Source organism: Mustela lutreola, chromosome 2 (assembly GCF_030435805.1).
Source record: "Mustela lutreola isolate mMusLut2 chromosome 2, mMusLut2.pri, whole genome shotgun sequence".
In the NCBI taxonomy this organism is placed as follows: Eukaryota; Metazoa; Chordata; class Mammalia; order Carnivora; family Mustelidae; genus Mustela; species Mustela lutreola.
Window position 1 is genome coordinate 52,340,112 of NC_081291.1, and position 22,921 is coordinate 52,363,032.

Sequence of the window (22,921 nt, forward strand, 5' to 3'; positions counted from 1 at the left end):
AGACCAAAAAAGCTAGGCCTCTTGCATCGAACAGCCAAGTTGTGAAGGCAAAAGAAAAGTTCTTGAGGGAAATGAAAAGCACTATTACAGTGAACACACAAATGATAAAACAGTTCTAACAACCTGAATGCTGATATGGAGTTTTTTAGAGGTCTGGAGAGAAGATACTACCAGCCACAACATTCTCTTAGAGCTAAGGAGAGCAAGGTCCTAACTCTGTCATTCTGTGAAGGCAAAGAGAGGTGCGGAAGCTGCAGAAGAGAAGTGTGAAACTGGCAGAGGTGCTTCACAAGGGTGAAGGAGAAAAGCCATCTTCATGACATAAAAGAGCAAGTGAAGCAGCCAGTGCTGGTGCAGAAGCTGCAGCAAGTGTTCCAGGAGATCTGGTGAGATCATGAATGAAGGTGGCTGCACTAAACAACAGATTTTCAACATAGATGAAACAGACTTCTTTTTTTTTTTTAAAGATTTTATTTATTTATTTGACAGAGATCACAAGTAGGCAGAGAGGCAGGCAGAGAGAGAGAGAGAGAGAGAGAGAGAGAGGGAAGCAGGCTTCCTGCGGAGCAGAGAGCCCGATGCGGGGCTCGATCCCAGGACCCTGAGATCATGACCCGAGCCGAAGGCAGCAGCCCAAACCACTGAGCCACCCAGGCGCCCCAGATGAAACAGACTTCTAATGGAAGATGCCATCTACAACTTGCCTGACTTTAAAGCTTCAAAGGACAGAATGACTCTCTTGTTAGGGACTAATGCAGCTGGCGACATGAAGTTGAGGCCAGTGCTCATTTACCATGCATAAAATCCTAGAGTCCTTAAGAATTATGCTATATCGGGGCGCCTGGGTGGCTCAGTGGGTTAAGCCTCTGCCTTCAGTTCAGGTCATGATCCCAGACTCCTGGCACTGAGCCCCACATTGGGCTCTCTGCTCAGCAGGGAGCCTTCCCCACCCCCCACCCCTGCCACCTGCCTACTTGTGATCTCTGTCAAATAAATAAATCTTAAAAAAAAAAAAAGAATTATGCTATATCTTATCTGCCTGTGTGTGCTCTATAAATGGAACAACAAAACCTCAAATGGCGGCACATCTGTTTACAATGTGGTTTACTGAATATTTTAAGCCCACTGTTGAGACCTGCTGCTCAAAGATTCTTTTAAACTGTTACTGCTCATGGACAATGCACCTCTTGGTCACCCAAGGGCTCTGATGGAGATGTATGAGATTAATGTCATTTTTATGCCAGCTAACATGACATGCACTCAGCAACTTCCATGGATTAAGGAGTAATTTCTACTCTTAAGTCTTATTATTTGTTATTATAATATGGTTACAACTGCCATAGTGATTCCTCTGATGGATCTGGGCAAAGTAAAGTGAAACCTTCTGGAAAGGATTCACCATTCCAGATGCCATTAAGAATACACCCTCATGGATTACTCCCAAGGGGTTCAAGACTTCAAGGGAGGAAATAAATAACTATGGATGGGGTGCAAAAGGAACCGGAATTAGAAGTGGAGCCTGAAGACATGCCTGAACTGCTGTGATTTTATGATCAAACTGTGACAAGATGAGCAACTGCTTCTTATAGATGAGCAAAGAAAGTGGTTTCTTGAGATGCAATCTACTCCTACTAAAGATGCTGCAAAGACTGCAAAGACACTGCAAAGTTCTGAAAATGAGCAGTTGATAGTTGCATAACTTTGGGAATATACTAAACCCTACAGAATTGTATACTTTAAAAAGCATGAATTTTACGTATCAAAAAAAACAAAAAAAAAGGTTAAAAACAAAAGAAACCCCCAAACTTTTCCTAGTTTCAGCTGCTGTTCTTAAACTGGCCAGCTATGGGACACCTGGGTGGCTTGGCTGGTTAAGCATCGGCTTTCAGCTCAGTCATGATCTCAGGGTCCTGGGATTGAGTCCTGCATTGGGCCCCTTGCTCAGCAGGGAGTCTGCTTCTCGCTCTGCCTGCCTCTCTCTCTCTCTCCCTGATAGATAAGTAAAAACCTAACAAAATGAAACACTGGCTAGCTAGCTATGCTTTCCAGTGACGCCTCGCTGGCTATTTTGGCAGTACTCCCCTTCTCAAGTCTGTTAGAAGGCACCCCGTTGCTCCCTCCTGCTCAGATACCATTACAATGCAATCTTGTGGTTGTTGCAGGTTTATTCCTCTCTGCTTCTATTTCAGAGTTTGTGGAGATATCTTGTTACCTAGTTTTGCTGTAAATGTTTCTGAGGTTTTGGTTGTGCTATCCAGCTGCTCTGCTGGTTTTTTTTTTTTTTTTTTTTTTTTTTTTTTTAAAGATTTATTTATTTGACAGAGAGAAATCACAAGTAGATGGAGAGGCAGGCAGAGAGAGAGAGAGAGGGAAGCAGGCTCCCTGCTGAGCAGAGAGCCCGATGCGGGACTCGATCCCAGGACCCTGAGATCATGACCTGAGCCGAAGGCAGCGGCTTAACCCACTGAGCCATCCAGGCGCCCCGCTCTGCTGGTTTTTATGGAGATGAGGAAAGACTGAAAAGCTGTGATGTCATTCCCCAAAATCTTCCCAGAAGCTCTCAGCCTATTCACTTTTGCAAGTTAGTCAGCAGATGGGAATCTGAGTGGATCCCCTAAATTTGAGAAATTCACAAGTATAGTGTCAAGCTTGGGAGCTACTAAGTTTCCATATGGGTAGGTTTCAGAAGTATTTGGGGCCACCAAAGCTGGAAGTGTTGTCCAGTGAGAAAGCACACAGATTCTGAATTCTAACGCTGGTACAGGACCTTATCTAATTCATTTACTTTTTCTGAACCTCATCTGTCTCATCATAAAACAGAAACAGGACTACTTACCTTGCAAGTCTGAACATTTCATAGTTTCTTCTTTCATTTGTAGACATTTGTGAGGATTACATGACACACAGTGGGGGCTCAAGTACTGTGAGATATTCCCGCACCATCCACGGTGCTTTGTTGACTATTTCAACATCTAATGACTGTAAGTGCAAGGGACTATATTCCTATGATGCCCTTTATAACACCACTAAGTTCTGGGGGGCCCAATGACCACTGCAAGCATGTCAACTTGAGATGCCCATAGCAAACGTAGCAGGGAGACAGGCTGCTGCCGCCACCTTGCTAAGGCCCTGACCCTCTTCAACTTGGGTGCCTTCAAGGAGGAACCTGTGCCAATTCCCTGCCCTGGGCTGAATGAGGAGGTCTCCCTGAATGCAGTGTCTGTCTGGCTTCAGAGCTAAAGAGGCTTGAAACTGACCCTCCAAGCATGTCTGAGCATCAGTCCCTCCCCAGTCCCCTGCAAAGCAGTGATGCTACTCCTGCCACCTCTCTAGGGAGTCTCCAGGAGACACAAAGCAAGGCAGCAGAGCTACCCTCCACACACAGGCAAGGTCTGGACTTACTGTGTGAGCGTTGTTGATCTTCTTCACTTCCCACTGGCCCTCCCCGGTGTATGTCAGCAGGGAGATGGCCCCATCTGAGCTCCCGCAGGCCAGTATTAGGCCATAGTCATGGGGGGCCCAGCACACGGAGTTTACTGCAGGAAGGAGGCAGGCATAGTTAGCAGACTGATTTCCCAGGTTTACCGTTTTACTATATTTTTAAAGTAAAATTGCAGGGACCACTAGGAGGAAGATAAGAAGATTCTAAAAACCCATCACCTACAAGTATCATAATTTCGTAAACTACAATCTACCTTAACAAAAAGTAGAGTGAGCTGAAACAGATAAAGGGGACTGATAGTATGCTTACTGTGATGAGCATGGAGTAATGGATAGAAATAGTGAATCATAATACACACCTGAAACCAGTATTACATCATATGTTAATAAAAATAAATTACTAAAACTAGGGGAAAAAGTAGAGTAGACAATAATCTAAGAATAAAGGCCAGTACTTAAATAAAATTAAAAAAAAAAAAAAACCACACAAAACCCCTCACTGCATTGTTTTTTTCCTTTTCTTATTTTGCTTTAGACTTGCTTTAGGTCTTAGGGCCTTATGTCTGCTGTGGACAGACAGCAGAAAAGCCAACCAAACCCAAGGGACAAACAAGGAGCATCACAAGGGAAATGGCATGGGAGCATCAGCCAGGGTACAAAGCCCCATCCAACTGCCCCTACCACATTCACTGTACCTGAGGAGTCGTGTCCTGTGTGCTCATGTGTCTTCTCCCAGGTGCCATTCTCCTCCTTCCAGATAATGACTTTCCGGTCATAGGAGCAGGATGCCAGGATGTTGCCATACATGGGGTGGGCCCAGGCCACTTGCCACACAGGACCCTCGTGACTACAAGGGGAGAGGGTCAGAGGCTGGTCAGATGGGTCACAGGAACCTATAGTGCTCTGCCACCCACTACGTTGCACCGAAGTGAATGGCTTTCTTGGTAGGCAAATACAGTATCTCGGGACAGAGCTGCCTGAGGATTTCTTAAGGGAGAGCTATAGGAAGTCACTGCCAAAAGGGACCTTTGTTGGGCACTGAAGATCCTGAGGTTCAGAGGTCCCAGAGGCTTTGAAAACAATTCAGGACTCTAAGTCAGCCTCTCTGTCCTGACCAGACAGAACCCTCTCCACCTCAACCTACACTGCAGCCAGAACAACCTACATCGGCCATCCTCAGGAAAAGTCTCTCAACCTATTCATTCATCTGTGCACTGATCAATTCAGGGTTTGCCCCTACAAGTGCTCAGGAAGTATTTGTAGAGTAAATTGCTACTTATCCTTCCAGATGGTTAACTTTTTGAGTAGGCACTATCTGTTTCATATTTGTCACTATTCTTTTAATTTGTTCAAGGGCATGCCTCTCCTCTGCTCTTCTCATCTTTATGCATTCACCTGGAGTTTTATTTGAGCACGTACCTGGTGCTGGTCTCAGTACTGGGGCCACCTCTCAGGTCCAGGCAAGGGTTGGGCACCAAGTACACAAGAAGTGACACGGCAGAGGGGTGACAGCCCAGGCTCATTCACCCTCACTCCCCATTCACTCTAGCTATTTGACTTTAGGCAAGGGCCATGTCCTTCCTATGGCTTAGTTTCCTATTGGAAATATCAGCAAGACTTCTTTCTTGGTATGCTCAGGAGGGGAAATATAGGTGATAACTCAGGTAAAAAGCCTGGAACAGTGCTGGGCACAAGAAAAGAAAAAACCATTCATACCTGTCAACTGGTATTGCTGTTCCCTGTTCACTCCTCCAACCCAGGGCTGCAGACACTCAAAGTGTCTGTCTCCCTCTGGCTGGGACAATTCCTAGGCCTCACAAAGGAAACTGTGAGGAGATGAAAATGTCCTTTAACTAGCGTAGTTTTAATTGAGGCCAAAAAAAAAAAAAAAAAAAGAAAAAGAAAGAACGGGGTGTGAATTTTATCCCTCTAATATTGCACATCTTTTCAGTGTAAGAAAAACAGGACTGAAAGCACTGAGTGACAGCGGATGTGACCACCTCTGCCAGTGCCAGCAGCAGGCAGCTCTCTGCACAGCCAGGGAAAGCAGTACTGACCCTTTAGTCACTCTATTTTTGACATTCAGGAAGACGGGAACTTCTATACCCCTTTCCCTAAGTGGCTACTTAGTTATGCCTTAATTCGGTTAATTTGTACTGAGCTCCTACTCATCAGGGTTCATAATTTCTCCTGTGCAGTCTGCTAAAGGCTTTGGTCCCTACCCAGAATAATGGATACAACATACACAGCTAGGATTATAAAGAAAACCCAATTATAATAAAATACACTAAGTAAAATGTTAAAGATGGATTTATTATATAGGGACACATGTACTTCTGTTAGCACATTAACTAACAAACTCTAGTGGCAGGTCCAATAACCACTCTCATTTCAAAGTAATGATAAGCCTAAGTGCTATTTTGAGACAGCTAGAACTGGAATGTGATATGAAGATAGCTGTGTCTTCTACTGGTAACAAAGTTACAGATGCTCTGAATACTACTGTGGCTTCTAGCCTACATCCATCATTGAAAGAAATGCTAAATATCTGAGTCACTGATAATAAAGAAGTGATTTTTTTTCCTCAGTCCTAGTTCACCAGCCCCTGAATTCTAACCACAGAACTGTTGGAAATCTGTGGATTCCAGATTAAGAACTCCTATTTATCTGGAAGGCAGTGGACTGAGGGAAAACAGTACAGGTGTAGCCATAAAAATGAGCCAGGATTTCAAGAATCTTGGTAGGGAGAGGGGAAATAAAACATTTGTAAATATTCACTGAGTATCTGCGGTGGGCACGCAAATAGGCAAAATTATAGGACTTATGTAATTACTAATGCATTCTTATATTAATATTATTCTTTCTTTGATTACATGAACATCATTCTTACATTACTGCCTTTAGTAACACTTTAGATCAGGTTGGCTAAACTTAAAAAAAAAAAAAAAAGACAACAGGTGCCTGGGTGGCTCAGTGGGTTAAAGCCTCTGCCTCCAGCTCAGGGCATGATCCCAGGGTCCTGGGATTGAGCCCCGCATTGGGCTCTCTGCTCAGCGGGGAGCCTACTCCCACCCCCTGCCGACTGCCTCTCTGCCTACTTGTGATCTCTGTCTGTCGAATAAAAAAAATAAAATCTTTAAAAACAACAATAACGAAAAAGTTCTTTCCCACTTTTAAAAGTAGCAATAGCTACCAAAAGCATGCTGTGAATAGACTCTACCTGGGAGGAGGCAGCAACTGCCTATTTTGAGGGTTAGCAGATAAAGCCTTTGAGAGCTACGTAGACTGACTCTTAACCAGGGTCTTCTGATGGGTTTTTGGGAAGCAAAGTTAGGATTCATTCCTGGATCCATCAGCCTGGAATGTATGCTGAGGACAGCTGCCTGGCTGGGACTGGCGGGGGAGGGAGGGGTGGTCCTCTCTGCTAAATGCACTGTGGAGCTCCTCTGATCTGGGTCTGAGAAGCCCAATCATTCTGAGACCTCACCCAGACTTGGCTGGACTCACCCCCTGAGGTCGGCAATGAGGATCTGTCCTCCATTTCGCACATCGAAGATTTTGACAGACCTGTCTGATGAGCAGGTTGCTAGGCGGGTGCCATAGTAGTCCATCTGGGCGTCGTGCTGCAAAGGGAGGACAGTTGAGAAGCCTGCAGGCTGGGAGGTGGGTGAGGTGGGGTGGCACAGTCACCAGGACAGAATCTAGTATGGACCAGAGTTTACCTGATAATAATCTAACCTCCAAGCAGCATCATTTTCAGGCAACAAGCTAGCATCTCCAAATTCCATTTCTCTGACAGGAATGTCATTCTGAAAGGGACCAAAAAAACCCCCCATCCTAGCTGCTTTCAGACCCTCTACATAGAGAGGGGAAGCCATTTCCTATCCTATTCTGTAGGGTGGGTATAGGAGACAAAACAATGGCTAGCTAGCCTCCCTTTTCTTCTTCCATCCTCAGGCCCCACCATATTCTGATGCTCTGTAGGCTACTGTGGAAGATGCCTGGAGTTTCAGCTCAGCCCCAGAACCCAAGGCTGATGGTGACACAAGGAGTAGCCTCTGAGTGCCTGTAGGGCCCTAGTGAGATCCTCCATAATGCACATCTGGCCTGGATACAAGGTTTTATTCAGACATTTGTGCTCCTGCTCCTACCCATGGCCCTAGATCCTTTGTGGACCTTTGTTTCTGGATTTTTACTAGACCTTTTTCCTAGTAGTATACCTAGAACCCCAGACTCTCCACCCATGCCTTAAATGTCAATAATTCCACCACTGATGAACCGACCTTCTCAATTCTGACTGGCCATGCAATCCTAAGGCTGGTCCCTGCCTACGGCTCTTGTCTTTTTCCTCTGAGCTGCAATGCCTGCTGTCCCACTGAACTGTCCTGGCCCTTCCTGTTTGCTGCCTATTCCAACAGAGAGCACCTTCTTCAGCTGTCTCATGCTAGGGGTTTTAGGAACTATTAGCCATCACTCTTACTGTATTCAGGAACAATTAATATCCTTTCATCAAAAGTGGTCCTTCTGTTTGCTTTAACATTCCTTCCTCATCTCCCTGAGAAAAACATTCTGATTATTCTTCAGAAGCCAACCCCTTCCACTACTCTAGGTCTTGGCTTTTTGGAAGACAGGCATTGCAAGTGTTTAGACTTCTCAGGTACTTCTGCAGAGTGCTATCACACACTTCGAGAGGAAGAAGGGGATAGTCCTTAAAAGATTTAAATACATCTTCTGACCTTACATGTTGTTCAGAAAAAATTACATTTATTTCCTTGAACCTCAGTTTCCTTCTCTTTAAATGGGGCTAATGGTGGCATCATTATGGCTACCACTATGGCTATCACCATAGCCAATGGTGGTATCCGCTTTAGGGCTTGCCATGAAGGTTCAATGAGACACTGAATGAAAAGTGCAGGGCATGGGGTCTGACACTTAGTGAACATGCAGGCACTATCCATTGCTATTTTTGCCTCATCTGTTTCTCAAACCCAAACTACACAAGTAGGTAGCATATATGTTATTTTTCCCATTTTAGCTGTGAGGAAATCAAGGCTAGCTCAGAGAGTTAAGAAATGGGCTAGGGAGTCTCAGATTGGATTTTCATACCCAAGGTACCACAGTGTCTCCAAGAAGATGTGTTTAAATGACTGCATTCAGGAAACATATACAACTGTGAGACCAGGCAACCTATCAGAAGATGAAAAGCATCTGATGGCAGGCAGGAGCTCTGAGATGAAATACTGTAAGCTGACTGACCAGAGAGTCTTGCTTAAAGTCTGCCTAGATTGCCTGGCCCTGCATGAAGCAGAGTCTGCATCTTTGCTGTTGGAGACTTTAACCTGTGGACCTTCTCCCACAGCCCTGTCCTCTGATACTGCCTCATGTTTGTCTTTCGGGAAACACCCTGAGTTAATGACTTCTGGTTCAAAGGGCTTTGCCTGGCCCACTATCTGTGGTGGTCCTATCTGGCTCTGTTTTGGGCTTTCACTGTGCTTGCTCTCTGGCCTTGTACTGAGTTGTTTTCCCATTCTTTCTTCCTTTAGCCCCCTTTCTGAAGGGGTTAAGCAGTGGCAGCATGGGGAAGGCAGGTGGAAAGACTATTGTCAAACTTTCACACAGGCTTACTTTGTTGGCCTGAAAACTGAGGGCCTTGAGCTAAAAACTATTCCTAGGTTCCTTCCACCAGAGAGTGACCAGAATGCCATAGCCCTGCCAACATGGCAGGCACTGCTGGGAGACTGACCACATGCCGAGGCTACAGCCTGACTCAAGGGTGCAAAGCCACACTGGATTCAGGAATGATCAACAGAAATGCTCGCCCTGCACTGAAATGCACACATCCATAGTCTGTAAGGGAAGGCTAAAGGAATATTTACAATCAGAAGAAGAGGCAAGATGGCAGAGAAGTACAAGGCCCTGTTTCAACTGGTCCCCTGAATTGAGCTAAATATATACCAGAACACTCTGAACGCCCATAAGATCAGCCTAAGATGTAAGATTACACACTTCTGGATGTCTATGGTGGCAGATCATCAGTGGAGAGGTACACTTTGACTGGGTCATGGTGGATATATTCAGCTATACATCCCTCAACCACCTCTCACCAAAATGACTAGGAGGAGGAACACCCAAGAGAGGAAAAATTCAGAGACTGTGCCCTCTGCTACAGAACTACTGTATATAGACATAAATAAATGTCAGAAATGGAATTCAGGGTAACAATTATCCAGCCAATGGCTAGGTTGGAGAAGACCATTAGTGGTAACAGAGAATCTCTAAGGGCAGAAATGAGATCTGATCTGGCAGAACTTAAAAATGCTATCAATGAGATCCAATCTAATCTAAATACTCTAACAGCTAGGGTAAATGAGGCAGAAGATCCAGAATTTCAAATTAGCGACCTAGAATACTAACTGATAGAAAAGAAGGATTAGGAGGAGGTTTGGAACAAACAGCTTAGATAACATGAAAACAGAATTAGGGAAATAAAGGACGCCAAAAACTGTTCCAATATCAGAATTATTGGGATCCCTGAGGTGGAGGAGAAAGAAAGAAGACTAGAAGATATAGCTGAACAAATATTAGATGAAAATTTCCCTAACCTGGGGAATGGAATAAGTCTTTGTGTCCTAGAGGCAAAGAGGACACCCTCCAAGATCAATGAGTCTAGAAAGAGACATAATTGTAAAATTCATGAGATATTAATTCAGAGAGGATGTTTTAAGGGCAGCTAGGGGGAAGATTCCTTAGTGCAGAGGAAGGACCATCAGAATAACGTCAGACCTGTCCACAGAAACCTGGCAAGACATATTCAGGACACTAAATGAGAAGAACATGCAGCCAAGAATACTTTATCCAGCAAGGCTGAAATTCAGAATGGATGAAAAGATAGAGAGCTTCCAAGACCGGCAAGGTTTAAAAGATTATGTGACCACCAAGGTGGGACTACAAGAAATACTGACTGTGCCAAGATCCAAGCCCTGGGCTGGGGCCATTCAGGTTCCCTCTGCCGATTTGGGTGTTGCGGGGTTCTGGCCTTGCCCCTCGGAACCTTTCAGAATAGGAGGCCGGAGGCAGGAACCTCTTGGAACTCTGCGGGCCACGCCGCTGCCGCGTCTCTCGCTCCTTTTCTTCCTCTTCCCCCAACAGTTGAAAACAAAACCCAGAACATCGTACGAGCTAGTGTATCCCGAGCCCTTAGTAAGTTCTAGACGTTGTTCATAATCTCAGTCTGCTAACAGCCCCGCAAAATAGGTGCTTCTGTTATCGACACTTTACAGATGAGGAAGCTTGAGCTTCGGAGAGGTGAAGTCTCTTACACCACTAGTTAAGTGGCAGAGCTGAGATTCGAACCCACGTAACCACTCCCTCCTACCACCTACCACCTCTCCCACCGGAGATACATGTGGACATAGATGCTGGGCTCCGAAGTTGATGGGCAGTTCTAGACACTGATGTAAGGATGAGCTAAATTACTCTCTGAAGGTAGGGACTCGGGTTTTAAATCTCTGTAGTATGCAGTGTACAGTCATTCCACATTTACTCATTGAATGAATGCCTGAATGGTAACGAATGAATAAAAGTGCGTCGCTGGAGCCTGGCACAGAGTGGGGGGTTCAGGTATCCAGTGCGCTCAGGAAAATGGGTGTGCCTGGGGTTCTGAGGGAACTTGGGTGAACCAGAAGTCAGGACACTGGGTTTAGTTCTTCTATAAAAGAAGAATCCATGAGTGACGTAGAACAGAAATTTTCAGAGACAATCTATAGAAACAAAGACTTCACAGGCAACATGATAGCAATAAAAACTTATCTTTCAATAATCACTCTCAATGTGAACGCCCTAAATGCTCCCATTAAACGCACAGGGTTGCAGACTTGATAAAAAGACAGGACCCGTCCATATGCTGTCTACAAGAGACACATTTTGAATTTAAAGATACTTCCAGACTGAAAGTGAAGGAATAGAGAACCATCTTTCATGCCAATGGGACTCAAAAGAAAGCTGGAGTAGTGATTCTCATACCAGATAATTAGATTTTAAGCTAAAGACTGTAGTAAGATACAGAAGGACACTACATCATTCTTAAAGGGTCTATCCATCAAGAATTACAAATTTATAATTGTAAATATTTATGCCCCCAACATGGGAGCAGCCAACTACATAAGCAAACTGTTAATCAAAAATAAAGAGTCAGGGACGCCTGGGTGGCTCAGTTGGTTAAGCAGCTGCCTTCGGCTCAGGTCATGATCCCAGCGTCCTGGGATCGAGTCCCACATCGGGCTCCTTGCTCCGCAGGGAGCCTGCTTCTCCCTCTGCCTCTGCCTTCCACTCTGTCTGTCTGTGCTCGCTCTCACTCTCTCTCTCTCTGACAAATAAATAAATAAAATATTAAAAAAAAATAAATAAATAGTCATATTGATATAAATACATTAATTGTAGGGGATCTTAACACACCACTCTCAGCAAGAGACAGATCATCTAAGCAGAAAATCAATAAAGAAACAAGAGCTTTGAATGACACATTGAACCAGATGGACCTCATAGATATATACAGAACATTCAACCCTAAAACAGAATACTCATTCTTCTCAAGTGCACATGGAACTTTCTCCAGAACAGACCACATACTGGGTCACAAATCAGCGCTCAACCCACACCAAAAGACTGAGATTATTCCCTGCATATTCTCAGATCACGCTCTGAAACTGGAACTCAAGCACAAGAAAAAGTTTGGAAGGAATTCAAACACTTGGAAGCTAAAGACCACCCTGTTTAAGAATATTTGGATTAACCAGGAAATTAAAGAAGAACTTAAACAATTCATGGAAACCAATGAGAATGAAGACACTTCCATCCAAAACCTATCGGATACAGCAAAGGTGGTCCTAAGGGGAGAATACATAGCCATCCAAGCCTCACTCAAAAAAACTGAAAAATCCTACATACACCAGCTCTCTTTACACTTTACAACAAATTAAGCCAACCCCATGAACAAGAAGGGAAATAATTCAGAGCAGAGATCAATGAGTTAGAAACTAAAGATACAATAGAACACATCAACGAAACTAGAAGCTGGTTCTTTGAAAGAATCAATAAGATCAGGGCGCCTGGGTGGCTCAGTGGTTTAAGCCGCTGCCTTCGGCTCAGGTCATGATCTCAGGGTCCTGGGATCGAGTCCCGCATTGGGCTCTCTGCTCAGCAGGGAGCCTACTTCCCTCTCTCTCTGCCTGCCTCTCCATCTACTTGTGATTTCTCTCTGTCAAATAAATAAATAAAATCTTTAAAAAAAAAAAAAAAAAAAAAAAAAAAAAGAAAGAATCAATAAGATCAATAAATCGCTGGCCAAACTAATCCAAAAGAAAAAAGAGAGAGGACCAAATTAATAAAATTATGAATGAAAGGGGAGAGATCACAACTAACCCCAAGGAAATAGAAACAATTATCAGAAATTATCATCAACAGTTATATGCCAGTAAGTTAAGGAACCTAGAAGAAATGGCTGCATTCCTAGAAACCTATAAACTTCCAAGACTGAAACAGGAAGAAACTGACAACCTGAATAGACCAGTATCTAGTAACGAGATTAAAGCAGTGATCAAAAACCTCCAAAAAAAGAAAAAAAGAGTCCAGGACCTGAAGGATTCCCTGGGGAATTCTACCAAACATTCAAAGAAGAAATAGTACCTATCTTCCTGAAGCTGTTTCAAAATTTAGAATCAGAAGTTGAACTTCCATATTCTTTCTATGAAGGCAACCTTGCCTTGATCCCCAAACCAGGGAAATATCCCATCAAAAAGGAGAATTTCAGGGGCGCCTGGGTGGCTCAGTGGTTTAAAGCCTCTGCCTTCCGCTCGGGTCATGATCCCAGGGTTCTGGGATCGAGCCCCACATCGGGCTCTCTGCTCAGTGGGGAGCCTGCTTCCCCCCACCCCCGCCTGCCTCTCTGCCTACTTGTGATCTCTGTCAAATAAATAAATAAAATCTTAAAAAAAAAAAAAGGAGAATTTCAGACCAATATCCTTGATGAATATGGATGCCAAGATTCTCAACAAGATCTTAGTTAATAGGATCCAAAATACATTAAAAAGATTATCCACCATTACCAGGTGGGATTTATCCCTGGGATGCAAGGATGGTTCAACATTTGAAAATCAATCAATGTGACAGAACAAATCAGTAAGAGAAGAACCACATGGTCCTCTCAATTGATGCAGAAACAGCTTTTGACAAAATACAGCATCTGTTCCTCATTAAAACTCTTCAAAGTATAGGGATAGAGGGAACATTCTTCCAACTTCATAAAATCTATCTATGAAAAACCCAAAGTGAGTATCATTCTCAATGGGGAAAAACTGACAGCCTTCCTATTGAGAAACAGGAAATAAAGGTATTCAAATTGGCAAAGAAAGGTATTCAAATTGGCAAAGAAGTCAAACTCTCTAATCACAGATGACATGATACTTTATATGGAAAACCCAAAAGACTCTACCCCCAAACTCACCAGAACTCATACAGCAATTCAGTAATGGGGCAGGATGCAAAATCAATGCACAGAAATTAGTTGCTTTCTTATACACTAACAATGAAAATACAGAAAGGGAAATTAGAGAATCGATTCCATTTACTATAGCACCAAGAACCATAAAATACCACGGAATAAACCTAACCAAAGAGGTAAAGGATCTGTACTCGAGGAACTACAGAACACTCATTAAAGAAACTGAAGACACAAAAAGATGGAAAAGTATTCCAGACTCATGGATTGGAAGAATAAACATTGTTAAAATGTCTATACTGCCCAGAGCAATCTATACTTTCAATGCCATCCTGATCAAAACCACTGACATTTTTCAAAGTGGTAGAACAAATAATCCTAAAATTTGTATGGAACTAGAAAAGACCCTGAATCGCTAAGGAAATGTTGAAAAAGAAAAAGCTGGGGGCATCATGTTGTCTGATTTCAAGCTTTACTACAAAGCTGTGATCACCAAGACAGCATGGTACTGGCACAAAAACAGACACATAGACCAATGGAACAGAGTAGAGAGCCCAGATATGGACCCTCAACTCTAAGGTCAAATAATCTTCGACAAAGCAGGAAAAAATATCCAATGGAAAAAAGACAAGTCTCTTCAATAAATGGTGCTGGGAAAATCGGACCATTGAAACTCGACCATTCTCTTACATTCTCTTACACCATACAAGATAAACTCAAAATGGTTGAAAGACCTCAATGTGAGGCAGGAATCTATCAAAATCCTAGAGGAGAACATAGGCAACTTCTTCGACACTGACCACTGCAACTTCTTTCAAGATATGTCTCCAAAGGCAAGGAAACAAAAGCGAAAATGAACTTTTGGGACTTCATCAAGATAAAAAGCATCTGCACAACAAAAGAAACAGTCAACAAAACAAAGAGGCAACCCACAGAATGGGAAAAGATATTTGCAAATGACACTACAAAGGGCTGATACCCAAGATCTATAAAGAACTCCTTAAACTCAACACCCAAAAAACAGATAATCATGTCAAAAAATAGGAAGAAGACATGAACAGACACTCTCCAAAAAAGAGATACAAATGGCTAACAGACACACGAAAAAATGTTCATCATCATTAGCCATCAGGGAGATTCAAATCAAAATTTGAATGGAGATACCACCTTACACCAGTTAGAATGGCGAAAATGAACAGGACAGGAAACAAGTGTTGGAGAGGATGTGGAGAAAGGGGAACCCTCTTACATGGTGATACAAGTTGGTACAGTCACTTTGGAAAACAGTATGGAGATTCCTCAAAAAATTAAAAATAGAGCTACCCTATGGCCCTGCAATTGCGCTACTGGGTATTTACCCGAAGATACAGATGTAGTGAAGAGAAGGGTCATATGTACTCCAATGTTCATAGCAGCAATGGCCACAATCACCAAACTGTGGAAAAGGGCCAAGATGTCCTTCAACAGATGAATGGATAAAGAAGATATGGTCCATACATGCAATGGAATATTAAGCAGCCATCAGAAAGGATGAATACCCAACTTCTGTATCAACATGGATGGGACTGGAGGAGATTATGCTGAGTGAAATAAGTCAAGCAGAGAGAGTCAATTATTATATGGTTTCACTTACTTGTGGGGCATAAGGAATAACATGGAGGACATTAGGAGAAGGAAAGGAAAAGTGAATTGGGGTAAAGCGGAGGGTGAGACAAAGCATGAGAGACTGTGGACTCTGAGAAACAAATTGAGGGTTTTGGAGGGGAGGGGGTTGGGTGATGGGTAAGGGGATGGGTGAGGCTGGTGGTGGGTCTTAAGGAGGGCACATATTGCATGGAGCACTGGGTGTGGTGCATAAACAATGAATCTTGGAACACTTAAAAAAATTAAATTAAAAAAAAAAAGGAATACTTACAATCATGTCCTCATGGGAGGTGTCCACAGTGTTAATTACTGACACCTAGAACCAAAGATGCGGTTGGTGAATGAACAGATGGCAGTTAGAATGCAATCATCTTATTAAAACGACCGTTCATTATCAAGGTTCTTGACTGCATTTGTTTGTTCACTCATTAAAACATTTACTTTAAGTACCTTCTTTTTGCTAAGCACCGTGCCAGAGACTAGAGATATAGACACAAATAAGTGTTCTTACCACACCACCCCCCCCCCCGAAAATCTTGTACATAAGTAACTCTACCATGGAAAGGTAAGTACTTTAACAGCAGTTTACATGTACTATAGCGGCTTGAGGAGCTGATGGTGGTAGACATGAACTGGGGCTTAGATGAGGAGGAATTTGCCAGGTGGCGCAGGGGAAAAAAATTACAGTCCAAGCAGAGGGGCTAACGTGAGCAAAGAGGGGAGAATGGCAACCAGTCTTCACCACTCTGAGGGTGAAGAGGGACACTGGGGGATCTATGGCTGTTGTTCCCTTCCTGGATCACAGAGCTTCTGATCTCACTGGCAATTTGGGGCATATGAGAGTTAATACCCAACACCTGGAGAAAGTTAATACCCAACACCTGGTAGACTGCTTTCTGGTCCACCACCTATGACAGATCCTAGGCTGTCATCTACAGGGATCCAGGATTGAGCAGCTCATGGGGCTGGAACACAGATGTCATCACTCTCCCATTCATTCTTTGAGGTCCAGCTCAAATTATACCCCCCTTCTTGAAGATTCCTAGATTCCCCAACCAACTGGACTCCTCTGAATATCTGAAGCACTGAAGGTGTACAACACTTTATACCCTTTGTTCTCACAACCAGAGGGGAGCTCCTTGGACCCAGGGTCTGTATCATCCCCAGTACTGAAACTTTTCAAATCACCCTGCACTGTGCTTTGCAACCAAAAGGAACCCAGTGACAGCTTCCTGAATGAATAAGTAAACTAATAAAAATAGTTTTACTTTGCTTCCAGGGATAGAAAGAGGTTGAAAGGGAGGTTTCAGTTTGGAACTGGTATTTTTTTTATCACTTTCCCCATTTCATCTTTTTCCAGCACAAGCCCTGCAGGTATAAAGTCTGACTTGACTTTTCAGAAAGGTGGACACTGGAGCTGGACAGGTGCAAAGCAGTTCAAAGATATTTATCAAGTAAGCACAGGTTCTTTCATTAAATTCGAGATTCCCTAATGAGCGGACCTTCAACATCTGCAGAGGCAAGTAAGAAAGAGAAGCGTCTCCTACTCTTGCCAAGCTGTATGGGTTACAAAGTGCTTTCGCATGTGCACTGGGAAGGGCAAAGGGCAGAATTAATTGGAGCAGTCTGATAGTTAAGGAACTGAAGGAGTCCAGAAAGGAGGAAGCACTTGAAATCATAGAGGTGGTTACAGGTGGAGCTGGAAAAAGAGCCCCCACCTGTTAATTCCCAGCTCACAAAGCTTTCCACTCAACTCGGCTGCCTATCTGGAACATAAAGTAGCTGTTACACTCAATTCCCTAAATCAAAGGCTGAGGGCTAAGGACAGTCAGGAAGAGAAGTTTCCTAGTAGTTTCAGGAGGTCACTAAAGGGCCTTACACATAACAAGCATGTATTTTTAGCCACTCTCACGCACCAGCCAGGATGGTGAACATAATTCTGAACAAGTGTTTTTTTTTTAAAGCTCCTTTCTAAAAAAATCCTCCCTCCTAAGCACCTTAGCTGGTCTGGTCCTTGTTAAATAGTAAGAGCCATCCCTTAAAACAATTCAGCTCTGCAGAATTCGTTGAAGAGTTAAAATTTCATTTAGGGAGAGAGCTGAGTATCATCAGAGCACAAGAGATTCTACTCAGAAGCTGAAGAATCAGGGGCCTCAAGAGATTAGTAATCTCAAACCCTGTAGGGCAAGAACTAAACCCAGTGTCCTGACTTCTGGTTCACCCAAGTTCCCTCAGAACCCCAGGCACACCCATTTTCCTGAGCGCACTGGATACCTGAACTCCCCACTCTGTGCCAGGCTCCAGCGACGCACTTTTATTCATTCGTTACCATTCAGGCATTCATTCAATGAGTAAATGTGGAATGACTGTACACTGCATACTACAGAGATTTAAAACCCGAGTCCCTACCTTCAGAGAGTAATTTAGCTCATCCTTACATCAGTGTCTAGAACTGCCCATCAACTTCGGAGCCCAGCATCTATGTCCACATGTATCTCCGGTGGGAGAGGTGGTAGGTGGTAGGAGGGAGTGGTTACGTGGGTTCGAATCTCAGCTCTGCCACTTAACTAGTGGTGTAAGAGACTTCACCTCTCCGAAGCTCAAGCTTCCTCATCTGTAAAGTGTCGATAACAGAAGCACCTATTTTGCGGGGCTGTTAGCAGACTGAGATTATGAACAACGTCTAGAACTTACTAAGGGCTCGGGATACACTAGCTCGTACGATGTTCTGGGTTTTGTTTTCAACTGTTGGGGGAAGAGGAAGAAAAGGAGCGAGAGACGCGGCAGCGGCGTGGCCCGCAGAGTTCCAAGAGGTTCCTGCCTCCGGCCTCCTATTCTGAAAGGTTCCGAGGGGCAAGGCCAGAACCCCGCAACACCCAAATCGGCAGAGGGAACCTGAATGGTCCCAGCCCCGGGCTTGAACCTCAGCACGGTCAAGGAACCCGGGAGAGGGCCGCGTCCCCGGTCCTCACACTCACCATGGCTGCGAACACAGCAGCTCCCGCTCTCGGACGTGGCAGCTCCCAGCGGCGCCCCCGAACAACTCACTTCCGGCGCCGGGCTGGTGGGCGGTCCGGCCGGGGCGCTGGAGCCGCCGGGTGGCAACGCGGTCCGTTCGCACAAACGTTCCGAGCCTTTCCGTGACAGCGCCCCGCCCTCCCGGGGCGGTGCCCCAGCCCTCCCGATGCCCCTCCCCTTCTGTGCGCCGTACACGTGAGACCAAAGGGGCGGGGCTCTCGTTTCCGCGGCAACACTGATCCTGGGCCTCGCCCATCTTCTGTCCGGACCAGCCCTTCCTTTTTGCTGAGATCTATACACGAAAGGAAGGATTCATAGCTATAGCTTCACCCGCCTCCCTGCGGTTCTGGGTGCGACCGGCCTTAGGATGAGCATTGTCGGATGAGTAATTTTTGGGGTAGTGGGTAGACTGACTGGATCTACTGCTTCCTTGTTGTTAGTCCCTCCTCAGCACCCAAAGCAGGAACTAGGGGCAGAGAAGGCCAGGGAATGCCAGCTACCAGAGGCTAAGCCCTCTCACTCTGCCCTTTCCAAGCCGTGGAAACCAATGTCTTCAAACTGCCCTTTCCCCACAGTCCTGGGGTCCTGCGAGGTAGAAACCCCAGATAGGGTGGGATCTTAGTAGACTCCTGCAACTAGAACGGAGACCCCAAACCCCAGTGGCCTCAGCCCCTAGGTCCCCGGCTTCCCGCAAGTACTTGGAGAATGCTGTGCTGCTGGGTGGGGCCTGGGAGCTCCCCTCAGCCATACATGCATGGTCTGGCAGACCTAGACCCCTCCTGGTGTTAAGGAGTTCAGGGATCTAGGGTGGAGCCTAGGCTCTCCATGAGTAAGTCACAGTCACTCAGTTTCTCTCTTAACATTGGACGGAAGATCCCTAGCTGGAGATGGTCACTGCTGAAGAGATGATGTTAAGGTTCAGAGAGTGTGATAGACCTAGGCCATCAAGGAGCTTAGGAGAGGGAGTAAGGGTGTGGGTTCTTATAGAGTTAAGGGCTGGGTCTCCAGACAACAGCCCACTCTTCCAGCCCCACCCCAGCTTTCAAAATTATTCCTCTCAGAATGGAGAAATATTGGAGAAATATTGCAAGGATGGAGGGGGGAAGCAGCACTTAAGGTGGAGCTGGGGACAAAGTGGGTGGGGCTCTTGGGTCTCCTGTTCTTCAAGGGACAAGCCCTGGCCTTCCATCTCTAGCTGCACCATTGATTCTCTGGTGCATCTGAACCTTGCTTTTCTCTGAGCCTTGCTTTTCTCAAGTGGAAAACAGAGACAGAAACATTTAAGGCATAATGCAAATATAATGCATGGGGCATAGTTGTAATTCAAGGAATTCCCTGGTATAGGCACTGACATTGGAGAATTGGGGATTTGGGACAAGCAATGCAACTATATCTTATTCATTAAGCTACTTACTAGTCAGACTGAAAGGCACTGTAATATAGAGGTTTCAGGGGCCAATTCTGGCATCAAGACTGCTAGGAGCACTATTTTATCTTATCCTTTCTAGCTGGGCCTACTCTTCTTCTCTCTGAGCCGCTATTTCCTCTTCTGTTAAGTGGAAATTAAAATACCTACGCTGAAGGATCATTGATGTTGGGAGTAATTTGACCCTGGGAGGTGAAATTGTTTAGAACTTGGATGGGCCTCTACGGTGCTTGATCTGAAGATCAGTTTTCCCTGACAAGGGCTGGTCTTTAGTAGTGTATGTGTGTGTGTGTGTGTGTGTGTGTGTGTGTGTGTAAGTGCACATGTGCAACCCTCAACATTTGAGCCAACATTGAGATCATCTCTTGGTCTGGCCACATTCTTGTTTTCTGCCGATGCTCAGCAGAGGTTTGCAAAGTTCAAATTCTTGGGGCGCCAGGCTCCCTCTGCTTCCCCTCTCCCCAGTGAGGGGTGCCACCCACATCTTTTGTCCCATCACCTCCCTGCATTTGATCCTAGACCCCAAATCAGGCCATTCTTAACCCAGTATGTGCCCCTACCTCCCAGACCCCCTGTCTCCAAATTTCTTTCTTCTTCCAAGACCTCTTCCCCCAAAGTCTTGCTCATTGGGACTGTCCACTGTTGCTCATGGAAGGTTAATGACTTAATGGCAGGTTAAACTTGCTCCTTAAATGGTGGAAGTTTGAAAAGTGTGATGTGGTGGAAGGAGAGAGACCGCCCACCGAGTTGTGCACCCTTGGACAAAGTGACTTTCCCTCCCAGGGACTCCATTTCCCCCCGAGTCCAAATCCACGGAGGGCAGGGACCCCAGCTGTCCTGCGGAAAAAGGCCTTGTGATGTGTACCGTGTCTGCGTTTCCACGTGTGCATTTATTGTTATTGCTCAGGATAGTGTTGAAAAGGCAGACAAATCCCATTAATTACAAAGAGCACAAGCCAGAGATACAGAGAAATAAAGAGTGTACAATAAGAGCACAGTCACTTCCCAGCCCCGATTGTCCCAGAGCCCCCCAGAGCCCGGGCAGCTTGTGGAAGCTGGAGCGGCACCATTTCCTCGCTACTCTGTTATAAAATATGTGCACACAAGAGTTAGCAAAGTGTGGCGACCCCCAAGAGGAAAGGTCCGGAGGGAGAGCACCACAGGCATTACAAAACAGACTTAGGGGGCTGAGAAGGTCCCGGGGCAGCCTCAAAGGTCTTGTTTTTGGTGGAGGGGGTGATTGCTGATGCCCAGGGCCTGGGATCCCCTTCCCTCTACTTGGTTGAGTAGGATCTCTATATCACAATCAGGAGAGCTTGCCTTGGAACTTGGAAAAGACCTGGGGGTTTTCTGCTATTGTTTGATAGGACTTGGCTTTGGAAGACCCAAAGCCTTCAAGAAACGCACCCCAACCATCTTCTAATGGGATTTCAGACACTATGGAGAGAGTTTAGGGTGGAAGGCATGTCACGGTACACCCAGCTGACAGCCTCCCTTAAGAGGAGCATGAATGCGTAGGGGGGTCTGGGTGGTGTGAAGGTCCAGGAAAGAAATTGCTGCATCCCAAAGGACCTATCACACAACCACCGAAAAAGCTTTGAATAAAGAACAAGAAGTGACCCCTCCCACCCCTGGCCAAAAAAAAAAAGTTCAGGAAAGGGAGATGGGAATAAACGTTTCTTCATGAGGAGAGTTGGAAATAAAAGCAGCTGGGCCATGAATTCTGGTAGTTCCAGGTGTGGAAGAGAGCCCTCTTCCTCCTCTGGCCTGGGGCAGATGCAGGGTCCACCCCTAGGACAATCAAGGTGGGTGACTTTGGGTCCCAAACTGAGGTTGGGGTGGGGGGCTTGGTGGCCTCTTCTGGTGACACCCTGACTTAGGATACAGGTGAGATGGTGGGAGGAACATATGACTTTCCCCCAAATTTAGGATGCTCTTTTTGCTTCTCCTCACGGGACACTCTATCTAGTGACCCTGAGTGAACAGTATTTACCATGGCAGGAAGGCAGGCCTTTGCACATCGAATGGCAGGGCCCTTGGGTGGGGGAAGTGCTCGGGATGGAAGACTTGGCAATATTTGAAAGCTTACTTAAAAGAATAGCTGTGAGACAATGCCCAGGACATTTTGTTGAAAAAGAAAAAAAACTTCTTCTGCATGGTAAAACATTATCTGAAGCAACAGTAATTAGAGCTGTATGGCTGGTGCCCGATGAGCCACGCAGATAAGGGAACAGAAAAGAGATTCCAGAAATAGACCCAAATCTATACAAGTTATCAGTATGTGGTACAGGTGGCATTTCAGCATGGTTGGGAAAAGAGTAGCTATTCAATAAGTAGGCTACCCAGGCTGAGACCGGTCCAGAATCCTTGGCCCAGTACCGTCATTAACATTGGTCTGGTCTCAAAAGTGGGACACCCTCTCTCTCGTCTACTCTGTGTTCTGGTGGGGATAAGGGGCAAGGGGCCATGGTGAGGGGTTGGTGGGAGCAGTGGAGGCTGCTTCAGAGTTAGGCAAAGCTCTGGCCCGAGTCGCAGGGAGGAAACATTTCCTCCCCGCCCACCTCCAAAGGTGGGTGGTTCTCCAGCCCCAGGGGTCACTAAATGGGCTCCCTGCTCTTCTCTCATCTGTTGAGGGGAGACAAACTTGCTGAGCTTAGACCTAAGAAGAAATTGGCTATCTTCTCCTGGAGCCCTTGTCCAGAGGACAGAGAAGCAGCTAAGTGGATGGTGCAGTCCCAAACTGGAAAAAAAATTGTACATTACAGAGTATATATTTACTGTGTTCTGTTTGATGTTAGTTTTTTGCCTTTTTTTTTTTTTTTTTTTAAAACCACAGACATTTCAGAACCACACTGCGGGAGTAAGAAGAGTCAGCAATTGAAAGCATAACCATTGCA

At 45.2% G+C, this 22,921-nt stretch overlaps 1 protein-coding gene across 1 annotated transcript in view; it reads right to left on the minus strand.

Annotated features, from left to right (window-relative positions):
* The window catches only part of SEC13 (SEC13 homolog, nuclear pore and COPII coat complex component), a 34,249-nt gene extending 15,541 nt beyond the window's left edge, over nt 1-18,708 (minus strand). Inside the window, exons 1-5 of the mRNA XM_059161724.1 lie at nt 18,559-18,708; nt 15,852-15,896; nt 6,949-7,064; nt 4,137-4,288; nt 3,403-3,536 (exon numbers count right to left, since the gene is read on the minus strand). Of these exons, the coding sequence (XP_059017707.1) occupies nt 3,403-3,536; nt 4,137-4,288; nt 6,949-7,064; nt 15,852-15,896; nt 18,559-18,561 (450 nt within the window). The 5' untranslated portion in view covers nt 18,562-18,708. The remainder of the gene's footprint in view (nt 1-3,402; nt 3,537-4,136; nt 4,289-6,948; nt 7,065-15,851; nt 15,897-18,558) is intronic.
* Nucleotides 18,709-22,921: the final 4,213 nt, after the last annotated feature.